Genomic DNA, 16863 nt, shown 5'->3' on the forward strand with positions numbered 1-16863 from the left:
CTACAGGACATGCTATGATACTGGACTGTATGGATGGAGCTACAGGACATGTTATGAATTCATAAGATTTAACAATACAGTGTTAGGGACAGATCAGATGGACAGAGACTGGAGACTTGACTTGGACTTGTGGCAAAAGACTAGAGACTCAACTTGAACTTGCAAAAAATGACTTGTGAACATCTCTGGTCAGATAGACTCGGTAAACCCAAACATGTAGTGAGGGTAATTAGGAGTGTCTAACTGAGCCCCCTGACACAAAGTCTTAACTTCCACCTCCAGACGAATTTTGTGCATGGAATCCTAGTGGGCCCTGTTCAAAGCTTCTATTGTAAAGGTGGCTGCTGAATTGTGGTCAGAAGGTCATTGGTGCCTGTCGTGGCAGCAGCCTTAGAACCCACTGGTGGATACCAGCCTGTGAAGAAAGCTTTCTAGCTGATGTAGGAGGCCGTTTGGGCTTGCTTGGCCACAGTTCTCACCAAAGCAAAAACCCAGGTTTGGGGAGATTGCGGATATAAGCGGCGAAAGTCCTCAACAAGTCCAAACAGCCACTTTGAGTTCAAATAATTGCCATTCTCTCAGGTTACTGTAAATCAATTAGCATGACCAGACTGATACACAATAAGAATTACCCTGCAATGATTTGTAGTTGATGAAGAAAACTGATGGAGTCCCTGGATCCAATTCAAGAACTAAATTTGTACAGGTCATCAATAACTTGTCAAAGTGAAGTTATAAATATAAGACTAAAATGTGGATTCTGCATTTGAGTGCAAAAGCACTATTATATTGTTTGGGATATTGTATAATATTAGGTTTTTATATGACTCTGACCGTCAGAGAGTCTTGATAGCAGCCTGAGGAAGCTTTAATATCCAGATGTGTTAGGGACAGCTGGATCAGGTAGCCCTCGGGAACCCAGATGTCCCATTGCCTCAGCAGGTTGGGAAGGTAAGGCCGGGGGTACTGAGGGGACCTCTCCATGTATTGCAGAACCAGAGTTGGGCAGCTGCCAGCAAAAACTCGCTGACAAAAAGAGAAACCTGAAATTGTGCAAGAAAGTTCAGTTGATGCTAACAGAAAATGAGCAAACACAGTGACCCAAACATTTTCAACTTTTGCAACCACATAATATTATTCACTTTTCTACATGATACTTTTAGGAAATGTGTCACATAATCAAACATATACTGCTCACAGACAGTGCTGTAGTGTAGTTCCACACGTGTATACTGCAATTTATTTTCAAGATAGGAAGTCATGAAGCTAAACTACACTCAAACATGCAACATGAAGGTAAAACAATTAGACCAAGATGACCATAAAAAACAGTAGATCCGTCCATGTCTACAATACGTTTATCTCTGTGTGACTGAGCCTTCTGCTCTAATGGACTGTTAATGTCACACCAGCTGTGGTTAGTTGTATTTTGCAATGGAATTTAACCTCCAGGATCTGTTTGTCTTCGCAAAAAATGCATGAATGTACAATAACAGGGCCAATAATTGCTCAAGAACTCTGATTAACCAAAAGAAAAATGAAGACATAAACAGTTTGTGTTCAGTAAAAAGTTCCAGAATATGAGAACAAGATAATGGCATTTATTTTTAATTAAGCCATATTAGAAATTTAACATTTTATTAATCATAAAGAGGCCCTCCCCGATGAAAACGGTTCTGTTTAAAGTCAGTTTAAGTGAGACTATGTAACTTTTCCTGAACAGTAGCCACTGTGTAATAATACATACATTAATAACACACAATAACACTGAATGTTAAACTATTGTCCCCCATAGTGGAGCCAGGCCTAGAAGGGAAGCTCGCCCGCGAGCATTTCGTGGCCAGGCCTTGACTAATGGGGCTCAGTGGGACACAGCCTGAAAGAAAGATATGGAGCCACTGCCCACAGAGAGGAGTCAGGTGGGTGTGGGAATAAGAAGCTCTGTCTGAGTGCTGCTGTTTTGGAGTGTCCCTGAAGAATGAGAGGGTCATCTTTATGTTGCTATCAGTTCCTCAGAAGAAGGCTGTTTAGAGTACCTGACCTTTTGGAGACTCTGAGCGGGGTCCTAGAAACATAACACCAAGGACTGAATTGGCCATAGCGAACACCGTGTTCGAGCATAGGGTGATTCATGTGTACTTGGGACCTGAACAACTCGTGGTAAAGATTGGTGATAGACTTTGTGGTCCTACCATTGGATCTGTGGCTGTATGTCTTAGACACTCATCTGAATCTGCTTAAGTTGCTTATTTCAGTCATTTGTGTTTCAAATACACATCTGCACACCTAGCACTATTTTGCATAATCTTAAACAACTAAAAAAGTGTTATAGTCTACAGCTATGTCTGCAGGCAGGTTGTTTGTATATAATATAGGATGACCAGAATGGGTTAGGGTCTGTCTCTATGTCTGGTCTGTGGGTAGTGAGGGAGGGACAAGCACTGCTCTTTCACTTTCCCCACCCAGCGTTTTATCCTACCGGCCTGGGGATTGAACCGGTCACAAGTTTGCTTCCTTAACCCCTAGGCCACCACTGCCCTGAAATCATCACTTCATATTCTGGATATTATCCTGTAAATATGATAAAACCTTAATTTACTCTCAAACAGACATATAGATAGATAGATAGATAGAGAGATAGATAGATAGATAGAGAGAGAGATAGATAGACATAGATAGATAGATAGATAGATAGATCGATAGATCGATAGATAGATAGATAGAGAGATAGATAGACATAGAGAGATAGATAGAGCGATAGAGAGAGACAGATAGATAGATAGATAGATCGATAGATCGATAGATAGATAGATAGATAGAGAGATAGATAGATAGATAGAGAGATAGATATAGACATAGAGAGATAGATAGATAGATAGACATAGAGAGATAGATAGAGATAGATAGACATAGATAGATAGATAGATAGAGAGATAGATAGATAGATAGATAGATAGATAGAGAGATAGATAGATAGATAGATAGAGAGATAGATAGATAGATAGATAGATAGATAGAGAGATAGATAGAGAGATAGAGAGATAGATAGATAGATAGATAGATAGATAGATAGAGAGATAGATAGATAGATAGACAGAGAGATAGATAGAGAGATAGATAGATAGATAGATAGATAGATAGATAGAGATAGATAGATAGATAGAGAGAGAGATAGAGAGAGAGATAGATAGATAGATAGAGAGAGAGATAGATAGATAGAGATAGATAGATAGATAGATAGAGAGATAGATAGAGAGATAGATAGATAGATAGATAGAGAGAGAGAGAGATAGATAGATAGATAGATAGATAGATAGAGAGATAGATAGATAGATAGATAGATAGATAGATAGAGAGAGATAGAGAGATAGATAGAGAGATAGAGAGATAGATAGAGAGAGAGATAGAGAGATAGAGAGATAGAGAGATAGAGAGAGAGATAGATAGAGAGATAGAGAGATAGATAGATAGATAGATAGATAGATAGATAGAGAGATAGAGAGATAGAGAGATAGAGAGATAGATAGATAGAGAGATAGATAGAGAGATAGATAAGTGGAGGGTTCCAGTAAAGGAAAGGTTTCATCTCTCAGTTTGTGTTGAATCAGTCTTCAGTCATTTAAAGGACAGTTTAATGTGAAGTTAAGAGCTGAAACACAACAGCAGCGTAAAACTTTGACAGAGTTACAGACTCACTGCCGTCCAACAACAGACACACGGACAGAGCAGTTACAGTCAGATATTACACAGTGATTACATCAACGGTCAGTGGCTAATTGACTCAAAAAAGGTGCCAATTAGTCCCAAAAAAGTGCCAGTTGGATTGGAAAATGTGCCAATACCCTAATTCAGCAGTTGCACGACATGATCATGGAATGTGTCTTGGATTTATTTACATTTATACACATATCTTAGTAAATAATCCCTTAATATAGCTTGTTATTACATACATTCAGGGCTTGACATTGACAGTTATGCTCAGCAGCCACTGTGGCCATGCTGCATTTACACTGGCCTCTTTTTTGTAGGAAGTTACGTTTTAGTTGATTAAAGTTACCTCAGGTGTGCAACAATTTACTTGAAGAACTAGAATGACAACACTTTTAAAAGTAATGACCACCCAAATCAAGAACCCATCACTTTAACACCTCATGAAATATTCAGCTGTGATAAGGTTATGTGTGAAGCTCTTTTGTATGAAAACATGCAACCAATTAAGACACAGAAATCAAAAGAGTAAGAGTACTCATAGATCAGATGTACCGGTGTTGTGTCAAAGTCTGTTTCCAAGTCAAATAGTGTCCCCCCGGTTAAAATGTGTGGTACTGCCCTCCGTACTCAGGGTTAGGGACAAGGTTTGGTTCAGGTTTAGGCATAAGTGTAATTTACAGGGGAAGGGGGGTTACAACCCCATCAATAATCAAAGCTGGCAAGTGTACTCACTCCCAAAAACCCAAAGACATTTGCACCATAACTTGATGCAGAAAAGTTTACCAGAATGCAGAAGTGTTTGATGTTCAAAATTTCAATTTTGGTCAAAAGTGGAGATCTGAACCCCCCCCCCCCCAATGTTGAACCCAAAGTCATACCCTTGTTAAGATATGGGGAAACATATATCAACTGGGGAACAGTCTTCGACAAAACCGGCCCATTTCAGGCTCCGGTCAGACATCACACCGTGAGGAGGTTGGCTCGGTCGGTCGGTCAGTGGGTGTTGATGCTCTGCTGCTGGCAGCGAGAGATCAACATGGTGACCAGTTTCTGCAGAACCTCCGCCCTCATCTTACTGATCTGGAGAACCTCCTCGTGGTTCACCTTCTCCTCCCGACTGTAGTCCAGAGACACCTGCAGCACGACACACAGGTACGTCAGCGTTTAAGGCCGGGTTAACCCTCCTGTGGTCCTCCCGTCAAATCTGACCGTTTGTCGACAAGACGACAACGCGAGGGTTCAGACTCCATTTAAACTGGTTTTCATCACCAGCATCACATCCTTCTATTATTCTGTACCGTATTAGCCCAGGAGAGCATACTAATGAATTGTGTCTCTGTTTTAACACTTACTAGTGAATTGTCCTGTTTTTCTTTTCTTTCTTCCTGTTTCTCCCTGTTTTATATAACAAATGTTACTACTGTATATATTTTTTCCCTTTTTATTGTAACTTCAACCTGCCTAATGGACTACAGATGGAAATTAGTCCTCGGGCTACAATCTGGCACTTTTACGTGTACTGCTGTACATGTTCATCAAATGTGCATTGTCCTGAAATAATAAATAAATAAATAGTAGTCTGGCAGAGCCAGCTCTATCTCCTACTCGTACGCCATTATTGGCGTGTTATCAAGACCCATACTCTCTTTTTAGCGTGTTTATCAACGCCGTTTGGCCTCCATTGACTTACATTACCTTGTGATTGTGTGTGAATTGATGCCGTAGCGAGTTGTATGAAAGGGTGAAAATCTGCATAGGGAGGTTGGTCGGGGGGGAGGATGGGTCAAACACAGGACTTTCACCCAGGAGACCTGGGATCGGGTCCCGTGTCACGTTTCCTCAACCCAACCTGTCTGCTGTATACGGCGCTTAAAATGCTCAAAGAGCCACTTGGCTGTAGAAAGTGGGCGGGTATGTTTACGCTATAACACGGCACACGGCGTGTATGTGTACGTCCGCTGTGTACAGCATAGACATACACACTGACAGCTCAAAATGCGTACAGATTACATGCCACTTGGCTTAAGAAAGTGGGCGTGTATGTTTACACAAAGTCATGATGTCATGTTTATTATTTTAATAACTGACCTTGTTGGTGATGAGGGACAGTCCAAGGACTCTGAGTCCACAATGCTTTGCCACCGTCACTTCAGGAACCGTACTCATCCCTGAGAAGGCCAGAGTGTGAAACAACACACGTTCACATTATTTGACATTTCACCTTCTCTTTAACTGCATCGTGTTCTGATCCGAGAAAACGTACAGCTTTCAAAGTCTTGCTCTGATCTCTCTCAACGTGCTGAGTGAAATGTAATCAATGAAATGAAAGTTTCAAAGGGTCCTTCAGGAGTTTCTAGGGTACCTTGAGAAGGGCCTTGTGTCTGTCTGTCTGTCTGCCTGAGTTCCTGTCTGTCTGCCTGTCTGTCTGCCTGTGTTCCTGTCTGTCTGCCTGTCTGTCTGTCTGCCTGAGTTCCTGTCTGTCTGCCTGCCTGTGTTCCTGTCTGTCTGCCTGTCTGTCTGTCTGCCTGTCAGTCTGCCTGCCTGTGTTCCTGTCTGTCTGCCTGTCTGTCTGTCTGTCTGTCTGCCTGTGTTCCTGTCTGTCTGCCTGTCTGTCTGTCTGCCTGTCTGCCTGTGTTCCTGTCTGTCTGTCTGCCTGTGTTCCTGTCTGTCTGCCTGTCTGTCTGTCTGCCTGTGTTCCAGCCTGTCTGTCTGTCTGCCTGTGTTCCTGCCTGTCTGTCTATCTGCCTGTGTTCCTGTCTGTCTGTCTGCCTGAGTTGTGTCTGTCTGTCTGTGTGCCTGTCTTACCCACAGAGTCGCAGCCCAGGATCCGCAGCATTCGGGCCTCAGCAATGGTTTCAAAGTTGGGTCCGCTCACCATACAGTAAACTCCTTCTCTGATGAAGTCACTGCAGCCGAGCTCAGAGCAGACCTCCACTGCCAGACGCCTCAGGTCCTTACTGTAGGCATCGGACATACAGGGAAACCGTATCCCAAAACTAGAGACAGACAGACAGGTAGTCAGACAGACAGGTAGTCAGACAGGTAGACAGACAGGTAGTCAGAGCAGACCTCCACTGCCAGACGCCTCAGGTCCTTACTGTAGGCATCGGACATACAGGGAAACCGTATCCCAAAACTAGAGACAGACAGACAGGTAGTCAGACAGACAGGTAGTCAGACAGGTAGACAGACAGGTAGTCAGAGCAGACCTCCACGGCCAGACGCCTCAGGTCCTTACTGTAGGCATCGGACATACAGGGAAAGCGTATCCCAAAACTAGAGACAGACAGACAGGTAGTCAGACAGCTGTCAGACAGGTAGACAGACAAACAGGTAGTCAGACATACAGGTAGTCAGAGCAAACCTCCACAGCCAGACGCCTCAGGTCCTTACTGTAGGCATCGGACATACAGGGAAACCGTATCCCAAAACTATTTACAGACAGACAGGTAGTCAGACAGACAGGTAGACAGACAGGTAGTCAGAGCAGACCTCCACGGCCAGACGCCTCAGGTCCTCACTGTAGGCATCGGACATACAGGGAAACCGTATCCCAAAACTATTTACAGACAGACAGGTAGTCAGACAGACAGGTAGTCAGACAGGTAGACAGACAGGTAGTCAGAGCAGACCTCCACGGCCAGACGCCTCAGGTCCTCACTGTAGGCATCGGACATACAAGGAAACCGTATCCCAAAACTAGAGACAGACAGACAGGTAGTCAGACAAACAGGTAGTCAGACAGGTAGTCAGACAGACAGCCATACAGGGGAACCGTATCCCAAAACTAGAGACAGGTAGTCAGACAGGTAGTCAGACATACAGGTAGTCAGACAGGTAGTCAGACAGACAAGTAGACAGGTAGACAGACAGGCCGGGGAACCGTATCCCAAAACTACAGGTAGACAGACAAGTAGTCAGACAGACAGGCATCGGACATACAGGCGAACCGTATCCCAAAACTAGAGACAGGTAGACAGACAGGTAGTCAGACAGGTAGACAGACAGGTACTCAGACAGACAGAAAGACATACAGGGGAACCGGATCCCAAAAATAAAGACATGTAGACAGGTAGACTAACAGACAGACAGGCAGGCAGAAAAACTGACAGACAGACAGGCAGGCAGGAGAACAGGATCCCAAACTACAGACAGACAAATATAATGTAAAGCTAATCTCAGGGCTTTCATATAATCATCTCTGTCTGTCTGTCTTCCTGTCTCACCATTTGTCTGTCTATCTGTCTTCCTGTCTCACCATCTGTCTGTCTGTCTCACTATCTGTCTGTCTGCCTACCTGTCTTTCTGTCTGTCTGTCTGTCTGTCTTCCAGTCTCACCGTCTGTCTGTCTGTCTTCCTGTCTCACCGTCTGTCTGTCTGTCTTTCTGTCTCACCGTTTGTCTGTCTGTCTGTCTGCCTGTCTGTCTGTCATCCTGTCTCACCATCTGTCTATCTGTCTGTGTTTCTGTCTCACCATCTGTCTGTCTGCCTGTCTGTTTGTCTGTCTGTCTGTCATCCTGTCTCACCATCTGTCTGTCATCCTGTCTCACATCTCCCTGTCTGTCTGTCTGCCTGTCTCCCTGTCTGTCTGTCTGCCTGTCTGTTTGTCTCTCTGCCTGTCTGTCTCCCTGTCTGTCTGCCTGTCTGTCTGTCTGACTGTATGTGTGTCTGACTGACTCTCTTCCTGTCTCACCATCTGTCTGTCTGTCTGACTGTCTTCCTGTCTCCTTGTCTGTCTGTCTGTCTGCCTGCCTGCCTGTCTCCCTGTCTGTCTGCCTGTCTGCCTGTCTGTCTGTCTGACTGTATGTCTGCCTGTCTCCCTGTCTGTCTGCCTGTCTGCCTGCCTGTCTGTCTGTCTTCCTGTCTCACCGCTCGTCGTTGGGTCCACACAGCGGGTGTTGTCCAGCGAATCCCGGCAGGTTGATGTGGTCTTTGATGATCATGATGTCACCGACTTTGAAGTCGGGACAGATTCCTCCGGAGGCGTTGGTCACCAGCACAGACTCCACGCCCATCAACTTAAAGATCCTCACAGGGAACGTGACCTGAGACAGGCAGGCAGACAGACAGGGAGGCAGACAGACAGACAGACAGGCAGGGAGACAGACAGACAGACAGACAGACAGACAGACAGACAGACAGGCAGGCAGGCAGGCAGACAGACAGACAGGGAGACAGACAGGGAGGCAGACAGACAGACAGACAGACAGATGGTGAGACAGGATGACAGACAGACAGACAGACATACAATCAGACAGACAGACAGACAGACAGGCAGACAGACAGGGAGACAGGCAGGCAGACAGACATACAGACAGGGAGACAGACATACAGACAGGGAGACAGACAGGTAGAGAGTGGTCGTAGAAGTAATGATGGGAGTAAAGCAGGAAGTAAGGTGAGGAAGCATAACAGCGCCAGCCCTAAGTGTTTTTGCCAAAGCAGTGTAAAATAAACATGTTTGACTGTATTTTTATCTGACCTGACAGAGCGAGTAACCTTCGTACAGGTGGAAGTGACCCTGCATGAAGACACAGGAAGTGTCCTCGATGGTCCCAAACACCAGACAGCCTTCATGACCCGCCACTGAGAGACAAAGAGAGACATTATATCAGCAAAGAAACAGGACTGAGAGACAAAGAGAGACATTATATCAACAAAGAAACAGGACTGAGAGACAGAGAGAGACATTATATCATCAAAGAAACAGGACTGAGAGACAAAGAGAGACATATCATCAAAGAAACAGGACTGAGAGACAAAGAGAGACATATCAAAGAAACAGGACTGAGAGACAGAGAGAGACATTATATCACAAAGAAACAGGACTGAGAGACAAAGAGAGACATTATATCACAAAGAAACAGGACTGAGAGACAGAGAGAGACATTATATCACAAAGAAACAGGACTGAGAGACAAAGAGAGACATTATATCATCAAAGAAACGGGACTGAGAGACAGACACATTATATCATCAAAGAAACAGAACTGAGAGACAAAGACAGACATTATATCAGCAAAGAAACAGGACTGAGAGACAAAGAGAGACATTATATCATCAAAGAAACAGGACTGAGAGACAAAGAGAGACATTATATCATCAAAGAAACAGGACTGAGAGACAGAGAGAGACATTATATCATCAAAGAAACAGGACTGAGAGACAAAGAGAGACATTATATCATCAAAGAAACAGGACTGAGAGACAAAGAGAGACATATCAACAAAGAAACAGGACTGAGAGACAAAGAGAGACATTATATCATCAAAGAAACAGGACTGAGAGACAGAGAGACACATTATATCATCAAAGAAACGGGACTGAGAGACAGAGACATTATATCATCAAAGAAACAGGACTGTCAGGAATCCTGCTTCCTAAGTTCACTTTCTGCCTCAGTTTCTGTTTTCACCTGTGAGTCTGTGTTTTTCTGAGTTCCTGAACGCCTCCTGTCTAGTTGCCTGGCGACGAAGCAAGGCGGGAGAATCTGCAATCACACTCACCTGTATATCATCTGCAATCTGCACAACCTGTCTGCCTCTCTGATAGAAATGAAGGCTCAGCTCGGGGTTTCTGCAGATAATCCACCACCTGTTTCTCTATCCACGCCTGCTATTCCTGGAGCTGTTTTGTTCTGTGAGCCCAAAATACCAACGCCCGATAAGTACGGAGATTTGGGAAAATGTGGTTCATTCCTCATGCAGTGTGGACTGGCTTTTGACTTGCAGCCCAATTCCTACGCCACAGACAAGGCTAAGATAGCCTTTGTGATTGAATTGCTGCGTGGGAAGGCTCTGGAGTGGGCTTCTGCCGTTTGGGAGGGACAGGATCCCTGCATGTTTTCGTACCAGAGATTCACGGCTGAGATGAGGAAGCTTTTTGAACACCCCGTCCGAGGTAAGAACGCATCTAAGAGACTGTGTTCACTCCGCCAGGGAGCCCGCAGCGTAGCTGAGTTTGTTATTGAATTCAGGACATTGGCAGTGGAGAGTGGGTGGAATGAGGAGTCATTACAGGCTGTTTTTCATCAGGGATTATCTTAACGACTCAAGGATGAATTAATTTCTTATCCCGAGCCTAAGGACCTTGACGAACTGGTGGCGTTGTCCATTCGGGTGGATAACCGATGCCGGGAGAGAAGGAGGGATAAACGAGGAGGATCTGCCTACCATTCACCAGTTCGGTTACCATCCAGGTTCGGACACAGACGGGATTTCACCGGCTGTTCGACGTCCCACGAGATTCAAGGAGAGTGTCAGTCATCTGATCCGGAACCCATGCAGGTGGGACGTCATGGGTTGTCTGTGGAGGAGTGCCAGCGTAGACGTGAGTCCAACAGCTGTAAAATGGGTCATTACATCTCCTCATGTCCACAGCGCCCGTTAAACTCCTAGGCTCGCTAAGTGTGGGAGGCTTCTTAGCGAGCCAACCTCAGTCCCCCAAGAATCCAGTCAGACCCAGTTTTCCTGTCACACTCATAAACACTAAGCTGTCTGTTGAGATAAATGCTTTAGTTGATTCAGGGGCAGATGACAGTTTTATGGATGCCGACCTGGTGGAACAGCTGGGGCTCTCCAAGGAACCACTCCCGGAAGCCATTGAAGCTACCACTCTTAACGGCAGACTTCTTGCACGCATAACCATGAGAACTGAACCTGTGAAGATGCTGTTGTCTGGTAATCACTCGGAGATCATGTCTTTTTGATTTTGCCCTCACCTCGCGCTCCACTGGTTCTGGGTTATCCCTGGTTGAGAGAACACAACCCCACATTTGATTGGGTGACAGGAAGGATAACCAAATGGAGTATTGATTGCCATGCTAATTGCCTTAAGTCTGCTTGTTCCCCTTCTGTGTCCAGTCAGGAATCCAACCATGCCCCCCCCCCCCGGATTTGTCACAAGTTCCTGAAGTTTATCACGGTCTTGGTGAGGCCTTCAGCAAGCAAAAGGCACTTTCCCTTCCTCCTCACAGACCGTATGATTGTGCCATAAACCTGATCCCTGAAGCTACTTACCCTAAGGGGCGCCTCTACAGCATCTCTCGACCTGAACGCGAGGCTATGGAGACCTACTTGAAGGATTCTCTTGCTGCTGGCCTCATTCGTCCCTCCTCGTCACCCCTGGGAGCGGGGTTCTTCTTTGTTGGTAAGAAAGACGGATCCCTTCGGCCTTGTATTGACTACCGTGGGTTAAACGATATCACCATCAAGAACAAGTATCCTCTGCCTTTGATGAACTCTGCGTTTGATTCTCTGCAGGGTTCAACTGTTTTCACTAAGCTCGACTTACGCAATGCATATCATCTCGTCCGGATCAGAGAGGGGGACGAATGGCTCACGGGATTCAATACACCCATGGGTCATTTTGAGTATTTGGTCATGCCTTTTGGACTCACCAATGCCCCAGCTGTATTCCAAAGTATGGTAAACGATGTTCTGAGAGATATGGTCGGTCAGTTTGTGTTTGTTTACCTGGATGATATTCTTGTGTTTTCTAAGGATCTTTCCAGCCATGTCCAGCATGTTAAACAAGTCCTACAATGACTACTGGAGAACCACCTTTTTGTTAAGGCTGAGAAATGTGATTCAAATGTCATACCACTTCCTTCCTCGGGTACATCATCTCAGAAGGTCAAGTTAAGATGGATCAAGAGAAGGTTAGGGCGGTGATTGATTGGCCTCAGCCCGGAACTTGGTTGCATTTCCAGAGATTTCTGGGATTTGCCAACTTCTACCGACGATTCATCCGGGACTACAGTCGGGTGGCCGCTCCATTAACTGCTTTGACTTCAAGCAACAGAGCGTTTTGCTGGACTCCTGAGGCGGACAAGGCTTTTGTGGATCTTAAGCAGCGTTTCACTAACGCTCCCATCCTCGCTCAGCCTGATACCTCTCGTCAGTTTGTTGTGGAAGTTGATGCTTCAGATGTTGGGGTTGGAGCCATTTTGTCCCAGCGTAGTTCCTCTGATAATAAACTTCACCCCTGTGCTTTCTATTCTCGTCGTCTTTCTCCAGCAGAAAGAAACCGGGAGCTGCTCGCTGTCAAGCTCGCCTTGGAGGAGTGGCGCCACTGGCTGGAGGGGGCTGTTCACCCATTTGTTGTTTGGACGGACCATAAGAATCTTGCATACGTGCAATCCGCCAGACGTCTCAACTCCCGTCAAGCCAGGTGGGCGTTGTTTTTTTGGACGTTTTAACTTTTCTCTTACCTTTCGACCAGGCTCGAAGAATGGCAAGGCAGACGCTCTGTCCCGGATGTTTTCTAAGATGGAGGAAAACTGTACCAGATCTGAGACCATTCTTCCTCGGGAACTCGTCGTGGGAGCTGTCTCTTGGAAGATTGAGGAGGAGGTTATGACAGCCCTTCGGACGCAGCCGGATCCAGGGAACGGGCCGCCCGGTCGTCTGTTTGTGCCTGAGTCGGTCCGCTCTGCCGTGCTCCAGTGGGCACACGCCAACAAGATGACGTGCCACCCAGGTGTGGCTCGGACTATGGCGTTACTTCGTAGACGGTTTTGGTGGCCTGCCATGGGAGAGGAGACCCGAAGTTTTGTTGCTGCCTGTCCTGTCTGTGCGCAGAATAAGGGATCCAATCGACCCAGCTCTGGACTGCTTCACCCCCTGCCCATTCCCCGGCGACCATGGTCGCATCTGGCCCTGGACTTTGTTACCGGTTTGCCCTCTTCTGAGGGGAACACGGTTATGCTGACTGTTGTGGACACGTTCAGCAAGTTTGCTCACTTTCTGCCCCTTTCGAAGCTTCCCTCTGCCACTGAGACAGCCGACATCCTTGTCAAGGAGATTTTTAGAATCCACGGTCTAACCTGTGACATTGTTTCCGACTGTGGTCCTCAGTTCACCTCAGCTGTCTGGAAGGCCTTTTGCTTGGCCATTGGAGCCACGATCAGTCTCACGTCTGGATTCCACCCCCAATCTAATGGTCAAGCCGAGAGGGCCAACCAGAAGATGGAGTCCACGCTTCGCTGCCTGGTCTCTTCCAATCCCACCTCCTGGTCATCTCAGCTGCCATGGGTCGAGTATGCCCATAACACACTTCCAACATCCGCCACTGGGTCTGTACGGTTACCAGCCGCCTCTGTTCCCATCCTAGGAAAAGGACCTTTCAGTTCCCTCCGTCCAAGCTCACATTCGTCGTTGCCACCGGACCTGGCATCGTGCCAGGGAAGCCCTTCTGAGAGTTTCTGACCGGTATCAGCTCCAAGCCAACCGCCGCCGTATTCCGGCGCCCACTTATGCTGTTGGGGATAAGGTCTGGTTGGCAACCCGAGACCTTCCTTTATGGACGGAGTCAAAGAAACTGTCTCCCAAGTTCATTGGCCCCTTCATGGTGGATAAAATCATCAATTCTGCTGTGGTCCGCCTGAAGCTTCCTAAAACTCTCAAGGTCCATCCTGCTTTCCATGTCTCCTGCATTAAACCTGTTCTCCTCAGTCCCTTGTTACCTCCTCCTCCTCGTCCTCCTCCTCCTTGGATGATTGGAGGTGGCCCCGTCTACACTGTACGTCGCATTATGGACTCCAGAAGGCGTGGTCGGGGATTCCAGTACCTGGTGGATTGGGAGGGCTATGGTCCTGAGGAGAGATGCTGGATTCCTCGGCGTCAGATTCTTGATGAGGACCTGCTCCATGACTTTTACCGCCTCCATTCTGGTGCTCCGGGTTGTCCACCCGGTGGCGTCCGTCGGAGGGGGGGTACTGTCAGGAATCCTGCTTCCTAAGTTCACTTTCTGCCTCAGTTTCTGTTTTCACCTGTGAGTCTGTGGTTTTCTGAGTTCCTGAACGCATCCTGTCTAGTTGCCTGGCGACGAAGCAAGGTGGGAGAATCTGCAATCACACTCACCTGTATCTCATCTGCAATCTGCACAACTGGTCCTGCTCATCACCTCTCCACCATTTAAGCCATGAACTGACATCCATTCCCTGCTGAATCGTTTTTTTTTTTTTTAATCACCATTTTGTGACCTGGAAGATTCTCTCCATCACCGTCTGGTCGTCTGCATCACCTTTATTACTGAGTCTGCACTAATCCGTCAGCCGACTCAATTCCACCCACTGCCTCACCAGCTGGATTCCCCTGCTTCCTCGTACCAAAACTAAATAAATACTTACCTTTTTTTCCACTCTACTTACCTTGTCCTTGTCTGCTTTTGGGTTCCTGTCCTAGTGAAGCGTGACAAGGACTGAGAGACAAAGACAGAAATTATATCACAAAGAAACAGGACTGAGAGACATTATATTACAAAGAAACAGGACTGAGAGACAGAGAGACATTATATCACAAAGAAATGGGACAGTGTCTGCAGTGGGCGGGGCCTTGACTCACCTGTGCTGACGGGGAAGTTGGGGATGTCCTGGTACCTGAAGATCTGTTTGTTGGCGGCCCTGTCAGCCAGCAGACCGAGTCCTGACCCGCAGATCACCGCCACCTTGGGACGGTGACTGGTGTGGTTCAGAAGCCACTCATGGGTCAGTTTGTAGTCCTCGAAGGAGCAGCAGCTGAGGGGAGGACAATATATATTTATACATATATTAGTCTGGCTATCAGCAGACCAAGCTCCATCTTTTCAGATTGAACATTAGTCCGGGGAGTCTGCTCTGGTTTTTCTACTGCGTGAAGAGGCGTGATCAACGGGCATAGTTCAAATGACTCAGTTGGATAGTCCTTCAACCAATCAGAGCAACGAGCCGGCTGACGTAGCAGCGGCAGCAGCATCAACGGTTGCTGACCTTTGGTGGCCGCCATGTTGAATGTAAACAAGAAGCTGCTTGGTCGCTTCTCTATCGTCATTGTGTTAAACCAGCCAATAGCGCGCCAGGTGGATAAGCCAGTTTGTGATTGGTCCCCGCAGATTTTTAACGGAAGCAGGATAGATAAACGTACAGGTGTCCAGCCTGAGCTGAAGGGAGGAATCAAACCCCCGGCAGATCGGGCTGGGTTACCCAGTTTATATATATCTTTTAGTTAGAGACCAAATCTCTTAAACAAATTCTTTGTAAATCTTTACAATCATTCCCCAAAAGAACCAAGCAGGCCTGTCTTGTTGCACCGTCCACATTTACTTCAAACTTGACATTTTCAGCGTGCAGCTCGCTAGCTACAAGGTTGTTGTTTCCTGAAGAGAACGGAGTTTGAGAGCGGAAACACAGAGAGGGGAAGTTTATCCTGGAAATGTCCTTCTGTTGATTCAGACTAGGTTTCCATAGACCCTGAACAGGGTCTCTTTGTAGTCGAGAAGGGTTTAGGCAGTGGTGTAGTTTGTTATACGCAGTATACCCACTAAGAAATCTCCAGGATTTCCATATACTCACTTCAAAATGTGCAATGATCCGCAACAACATATTTATGTGACAGAACTTTCACTTCGGATATTTGTATTCACAAATACGGGGTCGAGTACCTAGCTCTGGGGAGCTTATTCTCCGGAGTCCTTATATGTTTCTTTTGCCCATCATGTTTCCTTGGATTAGGGCGGACCCTAAATCATGGTTGCAGCCGTCCCAGTGGTCCTGCTCCGCACCCTGCTATGCCCTGTCACACCCCACTACGCTCTGCAGTGTCCTGCTACGTCCTGCTACGCTCTGCTGTGCCCTGCTACGTCCTGCTACGCTCTGCTACGTCCTGCTACGTCCTGCTACTCTCTGCTATGCCCTGCTACTCTCTGCTATGCCCTGCTACGTCCTGCTACGTCCTGCTACATCCTGCTATGCCCTGCTACGTCCTGCTACGCTCTGCTGTGCCCTGCTACGCCCTGCTTCGTCCTGCTACGCCCTGCTACGTCCCGCTACACTCTGCTGTGTCCTGCTACGTTCTGCTATGCTCTACTGTGCCACGCTACATCCTGTAACGCCCTGCAGTGCCCTGCTACATCCCACTACGCTCTGCAGTGTCCTTCTGCATCCTGGTACGCCCTGCTACGTCCTGCTATGCTCTGCTGTGCCCTGCTACATACTGTAATGCCCTGCAGTGCCCTGCTATGTCCCGCTACGCTCTGCAGTGCCCTGCTACATTCCGCTATGCTCTGCAGTGCCCTGCTGAGTCCTGTAACGCCCTGCAGTGCCCTGCTATGCCATGACCTACTACACCTACTATTTCTAGTCTGGGGAGCTTATTCCCCAGAGTCCTTATGTTT

The 16863-nt window shown here is 46.9% G+C and overlaps 1 protein-coding gene across 1 annotated transcript in view; it reads right to left on the reverse strand.

The window, feature by feature from the left end:
* Positions 1-4668: 4668 nt before the first annotated feature.
* pnp4b (purine nucleoside phosphorylase 4b) overlaps positions 4669-16863 on the reverse strand; it is a 15589-nt gene continuing 3394 nt past the window's right edge. Inside the window, exons 2-7 of the mRNA XM_078244471.1 lie at positions 15057-15229; positions 9194-9297; positions 8581-8756; positions 6517-6707; positions 5800-5879; positions 4669-4845 (exon numbers count right to left, since the gene is read on the reverse strand). Coding sequence (XP_078100597.1) covers positions 4705-4845; positions 5800-5879; positions 6517-6707; positions 8581-8756; positions 9194-9297; positions 15057-15229 — 865 coding nt within the window. The 3' untranslated portion in view covers positions 4669-4704. The remainder of the gene's footprint in view (positions 4846-5799; positions 5880-6516; positions 6708-8580; positions 8757-9193; positions 9298-15056; positions 15230-16863) is intronic.

Source organism: Sander vitreus, unplaced genomic scaffold (assembly GCF_031162955.1).
Source record: "Sander vitreus isolate 19-12246 unplaced genomic scaffold, sanVit1 ctg243_0, whole genome shotgun sequence".
NCBI classification, from domain to species: Eukaryota; Metazoa; Chordata; class Actinopteri; order Perciformes; family Percidae; genus Sander; species Sander vitreus.